Consider the following 19,094-nt stretch of genomic DNA (forward strand, 5'->3'; position numbering starts at 1 on the left):
CATTTCAGATCTACCAGTTTTCTTCTGATGCTGCCTTCACTACCAGTTCACTTTCTAAAGCTGATTCTGCAGGACAGCCTAAAAACTGCTGGGGGCTTCAGTGGAAGTAATGTGATTAGTAAACAGAAGATGCCATAAACCAGCTATTCAGTTAGAAGCATAATGAATTAAGGGATTCTTTTCAAAGAAACAGAAGAAAAAGAGTGTCATTTCCACCAAGACAACCTCACAGAGAAACAGAGATCAAGACCATAAATAATGCTTACACATGAACCATGGAACAGTTGCCCTCCAAATTAAAGTAAGTTCAACATGCACAAATGCAAAAACTAAGTCAATCATGCACAACTAACATAAAGCGATGACTTACAGAATTTTGTTTTAAAGATCCTCTATACTTCTCTAGTTTCCATCAGGCCAAGGAAGAGTACATGACAAAGGTTCAATGTTATTTGTCCTTTAAGAGTCACCACTCTCTATTCTTGATAAATTAACTTACTATAATGTCACCTGAGGAAAACTGATTTGAACTTTGTGAACTACGTTTTCTAGAAATACATTATGTTTCCTGCCAATGACTCTGCTACAACACATGCTGACATGAACAAGAGCTGCAAGGTAAGATTAGCCTGATAATCACAATACTGTGTCTTACCTCATTGAAATCTCCAATCCTTGGAATATGATTTTTCCTACTTTTGCCAAGGACAGCTCCAGAATTAGAAATGACCACTGCAGCATTCCACAAAGTTCCCCCGTGTATTTCATCTCGCTCCAGGATTGGAGATACCACAACCATGTTGTATTTCTTTGCCAGCTATACAAATGAATGCAATTCTTCTATTAAACATAAGCCTTCAGGACTTTCACTTTTTGTTCATAAAGAGGGATTAAAAAAAGTTTTAGTCTGGTACATTACTCTGACTTATCAAGCAATAACACTTACACCCACACTGGCATGCCCACATCACCACAGTTTCTTCATCAAAGATAATTACATTACAGAGAGCTTTCCACTTAAATCCTCAACTAGAAATGCAAGGTACCAACAGCAAAGAGCATCCTAACAGCAAAGGTCAAACTACAAAGCTGACCTCTGTCTATCCACAGATATAGAAATATACCACGATCCCATCCCATTCTGGTATACCACTTAAGTGGCATACCAGATTGAAAGACAAAGACACCACAGCTGAAAACACTTATTAAAAAAAAAAAAAAATATATATATATATATATATATATATATATATATATATATATAAAAGGGAGAATGTAAACTAGCATTGCATGTTAACTATGAATGTTAAAAAACATAGGTGTGAGTGAGAAATATAGCAACTTCTGACTGCAAGTTTACTAGCACAGTCTTTTCCTTCAAATCACTTTTCTTTTCTTTCTCCAAAGATCCATAGTGTCATTAATTCCATAGTGAGAAGCAACATGTACTTGCCCTAGATCAGACTAAAGATATGCTGTCTACAAAAGCTTAATAGGTCAGTGCATATCTGGGAAAATTTGACATTAAAACAGTCTGCTGTTTCAATTAGCTGTAAAAGAAAATAATTTAAATTCCTTATTAGAAAAAAAAAGTTGTCAGAAAACAAAAATAAACTCTGCCACCCTTGCAATCAACACTCTAGAAAAACAAGGCAGTAACAAATCTCCTTGGTTCCATAAAAATCCCTCTACGTTTTGTGTCATTTCACAGGGAGTAGCAAAAGATTTGTGTGAAAGTGTTCTTTGTTCAGAAACAGCTAGCTATTCTTCTCCTCACACCTTCATACAAGCATTGTTTAATGCTCAACTTTGCTATGCAAGAAACATCTTTTAAATGGAAATTTAAAATACTTGTGTGAAGAATCATTCTTTCCTTGTAAAATTCAGGAATAGTTAAATGGGCAGTTTCCTATGCCTTCTATGGTAAAAGGTAGTCTATAAATGCAAAGTAGTTTAAAAAAATAAATATAGAGCACAGTTGTTGTTGCCCATTTCTACTTCGCTCACTATCATATTTGTCAAGCAAGCTGAAAATTTATTTTTTATTATTTCAGTTTTCTCAGTGGTACAAGACCAGTACATAAAGAAGAAATCCATGCTAATCAGTATCAGTTATGGGCTGGGGTTGGAGGCTAGATGTAGGGGGTTTTTGCTTGGTTGTTTTTTTACCTCTTGACAGAATTTTGTTGTTGGCCCATCCTCTGCTGACTCAGCAAATTCAGTCCAAGGAAGCTTCTCTCTTGTACAAAAAGCAAAGGGCATGGCTGAAAAACACCAATGCAAGACAAAATTCACAAGAATATTTAAGTCGCTCAAGAAATACACACCATTTACATGAATACAAATTACAAAATTAAACAGTTAAGAATGATTCAACTGCTTTCCTTGTTTAAAGGCAAAAGCCATTTAAAAATACTTTCAGCAGGGGCAAAAAGTTTTGGCCCTACACAGAGCAAAGCAGAAGAGAAAGAATGTAACTTAGTAAAGTCTTACCAGAGATAAAAATACAAAGTACACCCCAGTCACTAGTGTACACTTTCTTCGAATAACCTGTTTTCACAAACATTTCACGAGCCTTCATTTTGGTTTTTGCCTCTTATTACACCTCAAAACGCCATTTTAAGTGAAATTCTATCTTTTAATTTTAGTATCTGTCTAGAAAAAACCCAGAGTTTTAGGAGGGAAAAAAAATAATGAGGAAAAGATCACAAAGGATGACACAAAGAAGCAGCACCCATACAAGTATCACTATTGCAGCATACGCTAGTCTTCAATACAACAGACTTCATGTACATCTTCCATACAGTTCTGCTAACTGAGACTTTTTGTTTTTTCCTTTAGAAAGCAAATCAGTAAAGTTAACTGTTTAACTCAGATGACCTCTGCTATTCACTTACAAGACATACCTCCAGTACAGGATACCTGTTAGAATAGAAGGAACTTGACCTTGGACAAACTAGAAGGAATCACAGAAAATACTTACTCCAAGCCTCCTGGAAACAAATTATGTTGACCCCACATAATGCAGCTACTTCCACAATCTCCTCAATTCGTCTGTGCAGTGCAGCCACCTGATAGCAAGAAGTGTCACACTGAAAAAAAGCTATATGTTCTAACTCATTTGCACATTAACAGCCTGGTTTTACAAGCTTTGTTACCGTTGAATTTATCTTGTTCTGTACTTAGTCCCATTGCTTTCAGGGAGGGTAATTCAACAAGTTATCATTCCTGAACACTGATAATAGAAAGAATTAGATACAGAATTTTAAAAGCGTTTCGGTGCTGAAAATAGAGAAAGCAATCCAACGGAATTCTAATTCCATGGTTACAACATTTAAATATATGGCAACTCATGGCTGACTGACTTGCAGATAGAATATAAATCAGAAAAAATTATAATTCTGCTGCTCATTGTAGACAACCTACAGAAGGATGTTAAGTAAACGCGAATTCAAAGGCAAGTACTCAGAATCTTAAAACATGAGGTAAGGACAGCCTATTTCCTTGGTTATGTGCAAATCCTGCTCACACAGGTGGATCTTGGACACTCTTTAGAAGTTAACAACTCCAAATGGTTTTCTAAACCCCTCTGTCCTAAAAGGCAAGTAGATTTTCAAGAAAAAAACATGAAAACATTTTTTAATTAGTCAAAAAACATTGTTTCAAAGTACTTTTTTCTTGACTATTCTACTTAAAAGATAATAGGTGTAGCACTTTGCATTGATATTTTCAGGTGTCAATAAAAAAAACGACACAAGATTAGTCAACAGTGACCTACAAACTCAACAACTGTATACTGATTTACAGCAGTAGTTAACTAGTTATTTATAAGGTAAAATCATTAATATAACTGGTAGTCTTTTCAACAGATGCTACAAAGAATACACAAACTTGATCCATTTACTGAATTGCTTCCATCTGTGACAGGTAATCTTTCCAAAACAAATTTATTCAGAAATGTTCTGTCCTGTCACTGTACAAAACTACTACTCCACGAGATTTTATAAACGTGGTATTTTCTTTCACTTTTTTAAAGCTACTTTTAGGAGGGTGTTTCCATGCGTATGTGTCACTTCAATGCTTTTGTGTCCAAGATGTTAAGAAATGATGGTCACCTTGTAATAAGATCTAATTTACTACTGCACAAAGAATAATGAACACAGCTTTATTAATCTGTGTTTACTCTAATGGATTTTCCTATAATGGAACATTTCTCAATTAAAACAAGAACTGCACCTGTGGTTTCTATGGGTTGCCATCTCTTGATTTTGGGTAAATGATTTTTTGTTTCATTTCAGAGACAAAGGATTTTCATTTACAAAATTGGTACTAAATAAATAGCTTTAGAACTGCAAACTGGTTGGTTCACTAGGTAAACACAAGAGGTGTTTCTGAGAAACAATAAACCAGAATGTGTCATTGTGATTTCTTACAGTACGCTGTGTTAAGATAGTGATGGATCCTATATTGCCAGAACATCAGCAGACGTTTCACGATGGAGTTTCTAACATCAACAACTGAAAGGTGTTTTTTCTCAATCCAGCAGAAGAGGAGTTACACACAAACATCCCAGATCCCAGTTTGGGTACCTGGACTGCCACTGGTGTGTCTGTGGGAAGTGGAATTTTATTCTGTACCAGTCCCACTCGAACAATACGTGGCCTTCTCAGTTGCTCTGGGGCAGCTTCAAATCCATAGCCCTGTAGCTCAAAATCTCTTTCTTGAGCTGCTGATAGAGCAGCAGCTGGCAAATTAAGTTTTCTGGATTGAACAAGAAACAAAGACATTTCAGTGTGAGATGTTCTTCTTTCCTGCTGTGAATGCAATGGACCAAAAGGATCACAGATACTGTCTACCCCTGAAGAGACACCCAAGCTCCCATGCCCCAATTCAGAGCTATCAGACAAGGGAACAGTCAGGCAGTAGCCAGGCTGTGCAAATCTGATGGCTCTCCTCCATGGCAGCAAACTCCCAGTGTCCTCTTCTGTGACTGTGATTTCCAGATGCTAACACCTTGCTACAGAAATCAAGGAACACATACATATAAATGTTCACCTGCCAGCCTCAGATGATAAACACTGTCCCTCCAATGTATTTTTCCTCATGGTATATCCCCACTTTTCCAACTCGCTCACCCCAAAGCCACGACCTCCCAATTGTCCCCTCAAAACTATTCCCCTTGGGCCTTTCATTCCTGTCAGCCACCCTCTCACACAACCTCTCCAGTGCCCCACTTCCCAAACCAGGATTTACCTCCAAACCACCCCAGTTACCTCACCACGGCCCAACCCCACCGCAGCACCACAAGTGCCGTAGGCCCTACTGTTAGTTCGCCTTTCAGCCCCCAGCCCTGTGTCCTGCACACCCACCCTCGCACTGCCTCCCTCGCCTCACCCCGAGCTGGGCACCCCGCAGGGGAGGAAGGCGCCGGGGCAGGACAGGGCACCCCCCAAGGCGCCAGGCGAGCCTACCCCGCCAGCGCACCTTGCCTCGCCGCCATAGAGGATCCGCTTCACCTCAGCGAGGTCCTCGGGTGGGATGCACCGCTCCAAGCATGCCTCCAGCGACAACAGGCCTCCCGCCATGGCACAGCGCAGCGTGGGATGAGGCACGCCAAGGGCTGTGCTGCTGCTGGCCGTCAGGTACGCGCTGGCCATCAGGCAGGACTGCCCTCTCGGACTTTACCCCGGGGTTGCCCCCACCCTTTTCTCCTCAGGGCATTTTGGCGGGAGCGGCTCAGCCCCAGGGGAAGGCGGCGCCACAGGGCCGGGCTCCCAGCGCTGTGGCCCTGGGCACTGGTGGCTGGCACAGCCCTGCGCCCTGGGCACTGGTGGCTGGCCCTGCACAGCCCCAAGTGGGCCGAGAGGCATGGACGTGGCCGTTCCCAGTGGCTGGCCACCTCGGCACCAGCTCCTCGGCCTCAGAAATAACTCGCGGAACATCTTTAGGAGCTTTTAATGATACCGTTCAATAAAAAGGCTTAGAAATAGAAGGTCATAAAAATGGCAATAGTTTTCACCAATACGTGTGTGTCTATTTCAGTTGCAATAAGACTGAACAGGAGCCACTAATAAATAATTCTGTCTTTAACATGGATTTGAGGACCAATATAACTGAAAATTCATCCCAAAACGAACATTAGTGTCAGACAAAGACTGGACAAATTAAGACCTTGATCCAAGTAAAAAAAAATGTGCATCTAAATAAAGGATATTTTCTTCTGCAGGTACCAAGTGGACAGCCTGTTTAAACCAGTTATTCCCACTGAACTACTGGCTACGCTTTCTGAGCCAAAGTGCAACTGAAATTCAAGACACGGTAACTGGTTTTCTCACTCAGGCCAGGGATGGTTATACATGTCTAAATGTATCACATGGAGTTTAATCACCGCTTTTGTGTATCTTCCAGAGGATGTAGCAACATTCAGCACTTAACATTTGCAGTTGTTAGGTATTTCAAGTTAAATATTAAGCCTTTTAGGCTAATCTAAAAAAAAAAAAAAAGTTAGGGAGAGAGTGTCTAATATTTAACTTTAAACAGCAACTGTTCAGGGATAGTCTGGTTTCATCAAGGCATTTTCAGATACGTGATCCTTTCACTCTAATCCACCCTTTTTAACCCAAAAAGTTGCAGCAATACTCTATGCCAAGTGCACCAGGGCAGGCACGCTGCTCTGCTGATTTATTAGAGGCAAGAACTTGTCACAGTAACTCCTAACGAGCAGATTGACTCCTTTAGACAGCATTTAGGAAAATCTTTTAATCTTTGGGGGAATTTTCAAGATAAGCTAAAAATAGGGATGATAGCATGTTATAAAGCAAAAAAAATGGTGAACACAAAGCAGAGAAAACCCCCATCATTTGAAAGGAAGGAACTTTTTAAAAAAGTCTGGATAGCTAGTACATTGTTTAAATACTTGCCCTGTATTCATCAGTGTAGCATCTCCCTGTTCATGACCAAAGGCCTAAAAACCTGTTCTTAGGAATTATTTTTCTTTCCCAAACATATTTCTGAATGCAATAATAAGAAGTGAATGATACTTACATGGTATTTTTCATCTGATGATCCTAATTTGCTTTAATGGCCAATTTGAAAGGTACGTATCAGTAACATTTTGTTCTGTTTGTGTCTGGCAGACCTTTGACCATTGCAGAATGGGAGATGAATGCAAAAAGCAGCTGACAATACAGGAGGGAAATTAGGAGACCAAGTAGTAAGTTCATTTCCATATCGGCATACTCAGGATATCATCAGATAAAGCATTTCTGGAGGATTCGTAGAAACAAACAGAAGGGCCTGAGTTTCTCTGGGAACTGTTCAAGTTCTTTTCTGCCTGGACTGCAAATTAAAGGGAAAAACAGCAGGTCTATTTTGTATCCCGCTCCTGAAGAAGGTCACATAACTGAACTTCTCTCTTCAAGCTTCTATTCTTAGTGTGAACTTTCACTGACTTCTCTATTGGTGCCTTGTTTGTTTGTAATTTAGTAAATTGTACTACATGTAGGAAATGGACTTCATGGCAATAAAACTGAAGCCCCTGAAAAGAATACTCACGAACAGTTAAGACCTGAAAAAACAGTACATTTCCTGTGCACGGTATCAACCACCCTGCAACAACACAGTGAGGTCCAGACTTCGTGAATAGGAAATGACAAGCCTAGAATTACTAATAACGATGAAAGGAGATCAGGCTATTCCATAGGGACTGCGCATATATAAAGGTATAACTCTAGCCAACACAATAAACTTTCAAAGCACAAAATGTTAAAGTTGAGCAGGAAAGTAACCTAATAAAGGAGGATGCCTTCCATATCCCAGACAAAGTATATTAGAGAGTTTGGATTTAAGTCTGAATGTTCCACCTCAGTCATGGCAATTAACTATTAAGTATGATGCTTGAATCCAAACTCCGGGTCTGGTTTTGACTGCTTCAAACCTCTGTATTTAAGCCTCTTCCCAGTTCTGCATTACCTGGATCAAGTAATTATTTCGGGAAAGAGCTGAACTTTTTGGTATGAACCCAGGCTGTAATAACTGGTTTAGAGGAAAATAAGTATTTTATGGAACAAAAGTTCTTTAAAAAAAGGGAAGACTCCTACCAAACAGTTCTGAAGTGTGCAACTTTTCATCTCTATTGCCCTTAGTCAGGGTGGTCCAGAAAGTCAGATACAGAAGTCAGGATCACAGAGTGCAATCTGTACAGAAAGCAGTTCTTGTATGCGTCTGTGTTGAAACCTTGTATTGCACAGATACCTTCTCAGAGCTAAACCAGGGTTTTGATAATCCTGGTCCACACACTCTGTGCTGCAGGACTGTTCCCAGGAGTTCCTGTAAAACCCCACAACAGCACCCTGGCATTAGTCAGAAGCACACTGGAGAATGAATTTAAGAGCCAAATATCTAGAGTTCAGGCTAAAATTGGGAAAGACCCAAGAAAATATTTAAACAAACAAACAAAGTCTTTCCACTGTAACCCAAGATAGGAGCAAAGACTGAACAGCATCACGTATGAGAGCTAGCAGGCAGGATTGTGGGCAGCATTTCTGTCTTTCCTTCCTAAGTTAGGAGTATGAACATATACTCCTTTTGAAACACCCAGCTTCTTACAAACCTTGCTACTATCACTTCAATCATGATTCCAGACACTTTCTTCTCCTGTCATTCCTTGAAATGGCTCACACAGAGTTCCTCAGAGCAACTAAATAAATTAATAACTTGTGTCCTTAAAGCAATAACTGTCTCAGATCACCCACAGTGTCATGCTGCTTGTTATTAACACCTATCAAGGAATTTAGGTGGATGTGGATACAGATGTGTCCTGCAAGGCCACATGATGCTGATGCTCTGTCCAAGCTTCCTTTCTAGATGCTGCAACACCCTTTAAAATGACTTTCTAAACTGTCCTTTTCCAGTGGCCACAAAATAAAGTACTGAATTGTACTGCAAAGTAGATCACTGAACTAGATCTTTACATTGCTTCACCTCAAATACAGATTCCTTTGCTTCATATGGAGATATAATTATCTCTGAACATACCTGATTCAAAACATTTCAAGTTTAAGAGACAGGCAGTGAAGGGTAATTAACATAATAAAAGTTGTAAGAGAAGAGACAGGTCTAAAATAGAGGGGGAAGATAAAACACTAACTTCATGTTACTTAATACACAGCTAAAAGAAGGAAGGCAGTTGCTAAACTTCCTTTCTGTTCTGCTTTGATTTATACATTGAAACAAATCAGCTTTAAGGGCACTGTGATGCAGGAAAACCAGCATTCTCTGTTTTAAAGTTAATCCTTTAAACCATGACCTCTTGCTAATAATATTTAACTTGGTGTGTGTGTGTGTTTTGTTGGGTTTTGCAGGGGTTTTTTTTGGGGGGGAGGCGGAGTGGTTCTGACTTTACACTGGTTACAGACAGAGCTCTTTTCCTAATTCTACTTACATCTTTACAAGTATTCTTACCCGTTTTAGAAATAGGTCTGTACGTAAACTTAAACCAAAGTGAAGTTGAGGATTTTGATATCAATGGAAAATTCTGGTCTGCCTTTAGATTCCCTGCCTTTCCCATGGACTCTGCAAAAGCCATGGGTACAATCACCTATAGAGTAGAAGAGCCAAATTCTAAACCTCATATAGCTGGCTTTGTGTCATCTGTTTTTGGCTTCCTGCCATTCTGAAGGCTGGGTGAGGGGAAGTGGCCGAAAACTGAGGAAGTTTATTGTTGACAATACATTTTGTCTGCTCTCAGGCATGCCTGGGACCAAAGCAGTCCCTAACTAGCCCCAAGTCTGGGGAGTGAAATGTAAGTTTTCAGTCACCTTCTCCTCCCTCCTACAGGACAAGCTGAGCTCAGAGTTTTCCAAGAGTTAACGTACCTTTGGAAGAGTCCTTCTGTTGTTAGCACTTTTGCCTTTCTAGCTAGAAATACTCTCCTTGCTTGCTTTGACTAAATCACACCTGAAAATATGTCTTTAAACCAGAAGAGATTCACAAATGGACCACTTTGGCCAATTAAAACCTTCATTCTTCCCTGGAATATGGCTATCTCCCTGCTGCACAGGAAGTGCATTAAAGAAGTAATAAACACTCATAAAATAAAATTCATGATCTAACATTTAAGAGCAGCGTTCTTGTTCATTACTGTAACTTTCTGCTAAATTACCACCAACGAGATTGCTCATGGGCTCAAAAGGTCAGTGTTATTTTTGCTGCTGAAATCATGGAGTCTGGGAAACAACTGTGTGTAAATTGCTGATAAACTGGAACAAAGACAGAAGAGAAAAACACTGAACATGTAAGAATGCAAGTAAACCAGCAGGAAAGGAGGGGAGGGGAAGAATCTCACGGACAGTTTATTAAAAGAACAAAAGAATAAAATCTGGCGCATTTGTTTTCCACGAGTTCAGGAAGCCCGGTCTTTAAGCACCTACTATAAATAGAGTGTTCTAATCCTTCATCAAAGTGTGTAGTAGTCTATAACAAAATGAATGATTTTTAGGTATAATCTGGGAAGAGGAAGATGTCTCTCCCCTTGTAGTAGGAAAAAGATCTTTTGTTTCAATCCTTGCAGAAATTAGAAATTTCAAAGCATAAGGGATGGAGACATGAGGGAGAGTCTGGAACATGATGTTTCTATACTGTCAGATTCCTGGCAAGAATATTGTTAGAGAATGGAATTAGCAAGCATTTAATTTGGGATTGAATAATCTGATTTTGAGAAAGATGGTCTTGAATTTAGCACATGGCTAACCTGACAACCCTCAAGGAGTTTGCCTCTGAGTAAAAGCTCTATGTGAATTCCATCAACTTTGAAAAAACATTTGCTAGGGTTGATAGGCATATCATATAGCAAATAGTGGGAACTTATCTGAAATTCTGAAAAGGATGATTTTTAGTCATTTAGCTCTATAAAGGATTTGAGTGTAAAGTAATCCCAAAAAGCTACCTAAGAACCATCTGAGTTAAAACCAAATGCAGAATACAGGAGCTTTACATTGACCTTAAGGAAAAAAACCCCATGGATAAATTATTTAATGCAAAAACCTGTAAATTGTTTCAGGTAAACAAACCCCGTTATCTTCTAGGTGAGACAGCTTTGAGTAACAGCTTGGCCAGTGACAAAGTAGTATTAAATGACTTATTACACCATGCTGGCTCTCAGTTGTATGGGCGTGATGTTATTCAAAGCAACTCAACAAGGAGGTTGAAGAGGTTTGTTTCTACAGCCTGCCCACTGAACTGGATGCCTAGTGGGTAACTTTTAGGGTAGTCACTGAATAGCCTTCAGGCAGGTCAAAGCCTGCACACAGCAGGCAATAAAGGGCTACATTCATCTTGAGTTCCACACTGGGCAGTACAAAAGGAATAACAATGTCCACTAACAGTCAACATCTTGAGTTTCTGTGAAGGCATTCAAGCTGTGAACCAAGAAATTATAATAAGGTCTGTCTCTCACAAAGGATGAGACCACTCCTACCACTAGGATGATTATGGCAAACCTGTTAGATCTCTCTACACACAGGCACTGTCAAAAAATGACCTCCAGTGCCGATTGAGTGGGCTGGCCCAAAGATAGAACATTCTCCCTATTATGATGTTTCCCTGTTAGTCTCTCACCATAGCTATTCCACTCATGGTTCCCACAGACCAGAACTAACTAGGGCTGCAGCGTGATTTGGGTGGCAGGGAAGAAAAAGGGGAGCATCTGTGGGATCACTCTGCTGCCACGTGATGGGAGAGCACAGTTTTGTACTAAGAAGTGGGAAAGGAGGCTTCAGCCCTTCAGTTGAATTTGTCCAGTGAATTGATGCATACCCCCAGACACTCAAGAGCACCGTCTCTCAAGTTTTCAGGCATTCAGGGGTTTTATACACAGTGACTTATATTGACACCCAGCCTGGAAACTTCTGCTTCAAAATAATTTGATCTGCTTTAGAATTTATTTCTAACCAATATACTCTTATTCCAGAGTGAAAATATTCTTACAAGGCGCTAACCAGCAGTAATATTTCACTAACTGCAGAATCCACTGCAATCAGAAGCAGTTGTCCAGTACATAAAGCCTTTTTTTTTTTTTTTTTTTTTTTTTTTTTTTTCAGAAAAGTGGGAAGATGACAAAGCATGCCATCTCTTACAGACAGCTCATGGAAGGGACACTTTTGTGTAGTGAAGGCCAACATCTCTGGTTCAGAGCAACTTGTGAAATTGGGCAGACAGTTGCAGCTGCACTTGGCAAACAAACAGTAGTAACCTAAGCTTGACACTCCAAATGATGGTTATTGAACTAGTACCTTCATGAAAAGGCTAGATGCTGGCAAAAGGGCCTGAGGAAGACAAAACAGAAGTTTAATAACAGGAAAGCAAAAATCTCCTAGATAAAACGAAAAGAGTAATTTCTGAGCCAAGTATTTAAAGAGTTCTCAGACCTTCCCAGGCCAAAGAGTGTCTGTGTGTAATGCTGACTTCCTTCCAGCTCTGTCTGTGCCAGAAATAACTTGTCAATGGAGTATATCTCATCAGTGTACCTTTTACCAAAGCCATTCTTACAAAAGAAAGTGATACTTGCTGCAGACATGCTGCTGGCAAATGAAGAAGGAAGCTGCATTTATGAAGACTGTAACACATTCTACTATCCTTCTGCTTGAGCACATACGAATGCTTGCTGATTTATAATGGCATGAGCTAAAGACTTTTAAAAGACGGAGAGCACGTGTGCCAAGGCAAGAGTGGATCTGCAACGATCAAGGGGAGAAGGGAGGACTGACTGGCCTCTTCAAGATCTTAGGTATCTTTGGCTTCTTTCAGAGGCTCGTTAGTCGTTTAGACCACTGACACTGTCTTTCGTGTCACGTTGTTCCTAGCCACAGCAGAGTGAACCTGGAGCCATCTCTTACGGTGGTCACACAACATACTGAAATCTGGCCAGCTGGCTCGTAAGCACAGACCAGACCTGCATGCTGCCTGAAGAGACCGTATGTAACTCTTGACTTGGGAGAGGCACTGAAGGAATTGTATTACCTATATGGTTATGCATTCATCCACCAATGGGCTGTGGTTTGCCTGACATGCTCCAGTTCAGAATCTGAGCTTTACTTTAGAAAGAAAAGTACATTTCTTTCACAGTTTCAGAGAAAATAATTCACATGTGAGTAGAATGGAGTAGCTGAAATAGTGCCTGCTGAAGTCTACAGAGAGCCTGAAATCAAAGCGCGGAAAAGAGCAATTACCTTCCACCCAGGTATCTCATTGGGCTCCAAAACACGAAGACTGGCTTTATGAAGAAAGGAAAAAAAAACAAACCAAACAAACCAAAACAGAAAGAAAAAGTCCATGTTAACCATTTCATTGCTGGACAGCAGTCTATGGAGACCTCAATTTAAACTAGTTGGACAGAGACTAAAAGAAGATGGATTAGAAACCCAAAGGCAGCAGAAAAAAGGAAGGGAAGGTCCTGTGGAGGGCCTACTGATGGAAATAATTTTCCTTCTGAGCAATAGTTACCATACCAATAATTTCTGAGAGAATTTCTAACAGTAACTGTAGGAAGGTTTTTTGTCTGGTTTCAGGGATTTTTCAGCTTACCAGCTAGACTCCATACTGGACCTTTGATCCAACCACACAGTGCAGAGTTCTGTGCATCCAGAGAAGACAGTACTAAATTTATAACCTCAACTATCATTAAGGATGGAATGTAGTCCTTTCCAGGAATGAGTGAGACACTCCTCCCACAGCCAAAGAGAGGGGCTTTTATCTTTTTTTTCTTTTACACACAAAGCACCCTCTGGCCCCCCCACTGCACTGCATGCATATAGCCATTTCCTGAAACATTTCAAATTTGTTTTCCTTAGGTTATTTGTGTCTACAGCCACCAGATGGTCTGTGTCAATGCTGATATGTTCAACATATTATTCCATTATCCTATTAGGTTGAACATGTCCTTCCTCCCAAGAGAGCTGTTAAGATATCAGTCTTACAGAAAACAGACAGCTTTAGTCCCACTGTCACCTCCTTTCTCCTTCTGAGTAACACACTATCCTCAGTGATCATATGGCATACAGCTAACATTTTGGCCTACCTTGATATTTTGTGTTCATATATGCATGAAATGATACCTGGCCATTTAATATCTAGCTCTGTCACTAAGCAAGCCACACACATGTATCAAGTTGGGGCAAAAAAGCTCTAAAGGCTTGAAAGAGACAGTGCCTGATGATTTATCTTTTTTTCAAATGACAATTTCCTATATTGTTTTATAGACTCTATAATTTGAATTGATCACTTCTTCTCCATCAAGATATCAGTCCTATCTCCAAAACCGCTCTCTTGATCTTAAAAAGTCTTGGAAAACATCTCCAATTCAGGTCAACAACATTTAAACTGAGGAAATGGTCACCTTTGGTTTTCCTCTGCAGGCTCCTCATGCCCCTGGGAATGGGAGAGCAGAAATTCCTGGCTGGTTTCCATGACCCCAAGGACTGAACATTCTTTGCTTGAGGAGCCTTCCCAACCCCTGCAGCAACTACAACTAAGGCAGCTTGTGTCAACAAAGATTATTCAAAAGATGCCATTTAAAGCTGGTAGGGGTAGAAGGTAAGGGAGAAGAGAGAGAGAGAAAGCACTACTGATAGGGATGTAGGCAGGCAATACACAAACAAATGAGCCTACATCAAAGATATGTAGGATCTCCTGGGGGAATACCTAACAAAAATACTAGCAACAATACAAGCACTAGCTCTTGCTTTTCTCCAAGAAGCAACTCTGGGTGAGAAAGACCCTGAACAAGGGACCCTTCTTTTTACACGCAAGAAGGAAATGTTTTTGGAAGCAATACATAGCCCACTTCATTTGCATGCCTAGAGATTCCCACTTACCTCATACCTTACATTTTCACAGGATCCTAGAAATACCTGGTGAGGGAACAAACATCCCCAGAATTATGTGAACAGGGGGAAATATAACACGTGCTCCCTGGACAGATCATCTGCAAGACATTGTCCACTCACAGGTGTAAGAAAAAGGGGAGCAGGGAATAAGTAAGTGTGGCAGAGGTGTATGATGGATATGGGGAATGCAGGGATAAAAAGCTGGGATAGCACGTTATCCCACAAACCGCTAGCCCAGAGTTTCCGTAACAAATCAAATCTCTAACTGATCAGACAGGCTATTCACATTACTTGGGGACAACAAAGGAGGCTTCCTCCCCCCCCCCCCCCCCATTTTTCAGTGGTAGCAGAAAAAAAACCCCAGTATTTGGCAAAAGGCAATGCTACAGCACACTTCCCCCCAGTACCTACTGTACTTGATTCGGTCTTCAGAGCAAAAGGAAGACTGCAAATGCTTCAAATCCATGTTTTACTACCTGCTTACTCACCTTCTACATCTTTTGTTCCATAAGGAGAAGCAGTCACAAGCATGTCACTCACAAACATGTTGACACTCTGTTCGGTTCCTCTGATGGTGCTGGCATAACGACAACCACCAGCACCAGCTCAGTTCCAGGAACTGAATAAAATAATTTTTAAAAGTCTCCATCAAGCCAGGCTGTACCCTGGGAAGCCCGCCTAGCACAGCCTCCTCCTCCTCCTCCTGTGTTAATCAGAAAAATCAGTGAAAAGCACATATATGCTTACCTACACATCCACCTTCCCCTCCTTACCCTGACATAGCAGAGCATTATCAGGCACTTCAAGCAGATGTGAAGATGTGCAAGTAAGGTCCATACAGCTCCTTCAAGAGGCACCAAAATTCATAATTCTCTCAGGAAGATAGTGTTCATCTCTATCACTGCTGCATCCCCTCCAGCTACAGGATTTTACGATCTTGTAACACAAGGGTGGTACATCCTCCCCAGAGAGGTGGGCAGTGGTAAGTGAAAATTAACAGACATGCACCTAAACCATAGAAAGTTAATGAACAAACTGAACATTAGGGCAGAATGGTAGAGGTAAGTATCAGTAGTTCCCATTGAGAGTGGCTGGTGGATCAACATTTACAGATGATGGCAGAGAGGCTTTTAATGATGTTTATGCTGAGAAGCAGTCACTGTGAGCAGCAGTTCCCAACAGAGGAGAGCAGCAGTAGTACTGTTATTGTGGGATGGGATAGTTGGGGGATGCCAGAGTGTCTCTTACATATGCTATGACTCAGACCATACTCAGCCTCTTTTCTAATACACAGGGGTACCATTTTTCATTTCCTTCCTCGCTGGATTGCTTTTGTCACCACAAATCCAGATGTTCAGGCTTTGGGAGGGAAGAAGCAATTACACCAAAAGGCTGTTCAGTTCTGCAAAACAACATCAAGTTAGGCTGTGGTCCTGAGGAATTGCAACACTTGAAGATTCACTTGGACCTTGCATTCAGTGTACAAAAATATAATACACTATCACATCTGTTGGTCATGCATCTCTGCTCATGTTATGTGCTTCATTTCATGTTAACTATTACAGGCCTTTAAAGCTTCCTTCTAACACAGTGTAATTTTCCACTATAAGCAAGCCCTCTTTAAAAACCACTACCAAACTACTTGGGAAGCTTTATGTACTCAGAGCTGTTGTTTTCAGTGTGGAAGTTCTCCACAAGGCTAGAAGCAAAATCTTAGTGGAAGGATTTCTCACTGGTTACAGGTACAAAGAACATTCTCTGGTCATGTTGAATCACAAAATCTTGAATTACCAGTCCTAGAAGAACGCTTACTTACAGCGATTTAGCAGAACGATGGCCTAAAAAGGTGAGAGAAGCAGCAGCATAAAAATATCCTCTGGCTGACCACAGTTTCAAAATGTTAGTGCCCAGACCCTGGAGCCACAGATTTCTGGACAAAGGCTGGGAGCAGCAATATGAATTGCCTGCAAATGGTATTCATAATGATTGTGCAATTTAACCCAGCTATCATGAAGATGGACGATGTAGCATGCACATGTATTGCTGCCTGCACCAAACAATGCCTAAAATTGGGCAGAGAGCAAGATAACACAGTGCAGTTTGCAAATAATTAATATGCCTGTGGCCTTTCTTCACCTTTCCATTTCCTTATACATTAGACAAAATATTAATGTCCCAGGCAATAACCCTTCCCAGTTCAGACCACTAGATCCCACTCACCCCTCCTACTTCTGACTTGCCAGTGATTCACTTTCCCTCACCCATGTATGCTTGATCTAGAAGAATATTCTCACTTTCATACACTCAAACTAAACCTCTAATGACTACCATTTTGTGTCTCAGGTGCCTGCTTAAAATTCACAGCTTCCATATGGTCTAGATGAACTCAGACACATGATCAAATTGGTGCTTGTTGTTTCTGCTACTCTTTTGTCTTATTTCTACATTTTTTTTACACTGTATTTTTTTAACTTGTTCAATGTGTACAGCTACTAGCAAAGCAAGGGCCAAACTTATTAGCAAAAGAAATATTTAAGAAGATCATTTGCCTTCTTAAATGCAGAGAGCTCAATTTAACCCACAGAAAAATTCTCTTTGATGGTTCAGCATCAACCAGGCCCAGGAAGCACCAAAGCAGCTATTCTGGGGCCTTTAAAGAGAACTAGAACACAGTGTTTCCCATTCATGCTATGGACTGTTCTGCCACATCACCTCACTGTCTGATCCTTGACAAACAACAGAGGGAAGCACTGAAAACCATCTAACACCTGGCTTCTTAAGATAACTTACCTTGTTTAACAATGAGCCCTTTGGGTTTATTGAGCCTTCCTGTCTTGTGCATGCTGTGACATGTTAGCAGTTTAACTGAGGTGAAGAAAAATAGCACTTTTTATGAGTTTCCAGGCCAGCAAACAGCCATAGCGAGAAAGGCTTGTTGCTCCTGACCAGAGCTGCTCACCCATCAAGGGGGGGCACCTAACTGAAATACCACACCAAAGGATCAATTGTGTTACAGCTGCTATTTTGATATTTTATATTGGTCCTTTACAGAGTCATCTATAGGCTGAACAGTTTCCAATGCCATCTCCACGCTGGCAAAACATTTAATCTGAGTGGGGACCGAATTAGCTGGGAACCTGAAAGCCCACAGACAGTGGAGGGAGCATTCACTGTTCCCTGTTCTCCAGCTCCAGCACCCTGCCCTGAGTTCAACAACTAAAAGTAAAAGTAAAAATGACCCTTAGTGATCATCAGGAAAAATGGAGGTACAACTATACACATGCTACACTTGTGGTACAAATGCTGGTAAATTATTACACTAAGTTAGATACCCAAACCTGGGGCTTAAGAAGGCTGTGTTTTGGAGGTTGCTTCCCCAGCCTGGCCATTAACAGCCTGCACCAAGAGCATCAGGTACAAAACACAGTGATTAAAACGTGCATTTACTCCAGATTCTGGTAGTATCTAGAGTTTCACTGAGGATGTGGAGATGGAAGTGAGGTCTGGACTGGACTGCTGGAGCCACTAGTCTTGGTCCCACCTTTTCTGCTGTGCTGCTGGAAATCTTCATGAAGGCTCCCTCCCACCTCTGCATCCTGACAGCCTCCAGCTTTTGAACGTGGGGGCAACACTGAGCTCCCCCATGAAGACCTCTTGAGACGGTCACTAGAGACCAGACAGCCATTTTATGAGCTGAATCCCATGAAGTTAGTTGCTGAAAATACCAAACATTAAGGAGCTAAAGAAAGAAACAGTCAGGGGTGAAATGTCAAGTCTACACTATTGAAATGGAAGGCAGATGCTTCCTAGTCTATTTACTGGCACATTACCGGTGGTTTGTTGTCTGCAGTTCTGACAACCCAGGGTTTTCTAGATCTGTGAGGAAAAAAATCCCCAGGCTCCAGAAGTTACCTTTTCCCCACCACGTGCTTCCCAAGTTAGAGCAACAGCAATTGCCTCTACTCTTCAAATCCAACTTGCTCAGAAAAAAAGTAAGCCCTTTAGACAGCCCTTTTCTGCTCCCCCAGCAAGCAGAAGGAAATGCTGTAAATAAGTGGAAAGACTCGGTGCTGCTGCTATTTCCTGACTCTCAGCACCAAACAAGAGCACTGGGGTCTGTGATCAAGGAAGATATTCCCGAAGAGAAACTATCACAGAAGGAGCCAAGCTGGAGGCCTTCCCTCCACTTGAACAGCAGCATTGTCTCCTCCC

At 41.0% G+C, this 19,094-nt stretch overlaps 1 protein-coding gene across 6 annotated transcripts in view; it reads right to left on the bottom strand.

The window, feature by feature from the left end:
- Positions 1-15,623, bottom strand: part of UPB1 (beta-ureidopropionase 1) — a 38,235-nt gene extending 22,612 nt beyond the window's left edge. The window contains exons 1-6 of one of the 6 annotated variants that reach the window (XM_080392301.1): positions 15,371-15,623; positions 5,485-8,328; positions 4,590-4,761; positions 2,984-3,071; positions 2,170-2,264; positions 656-817 (exon numbers count right to left, since the gene is read on the bottom strand). In XM_080392301.1, the coding sequence (XP_080248427.1) occupies positions 656-817; positions 2,170-2,264; positions 2,984-3,071; positions 4,590-4,761; positions 5,485-5,657 (690 nt within the window). In that variant the 5' untranslated portion in view covers positions 5,658-8,328; positions 15,371-15,623. The other 5 variants (XM_080392300.1, XM_080392299.1, XM_080392303.1 and 2 more) reach the window with 5 other exon arrangements.
- Between the last annotated feature and the right edge of the window lie 3,471 nt (positions 15,624-19,094).

The sequence above is a fragment of the Falco punctatus genome, assembly GCF_963210335.1.
Source record: "Falco punctatus genome assembly, chromosome: 1".
In the NCBI taxonomy this organism is placed as follows: domain Eukaryota; kingdom Metazoa; phylum Chordata; class Aves; order Falconiformes; family Falconidae; genus Falco; species Falco punctatus.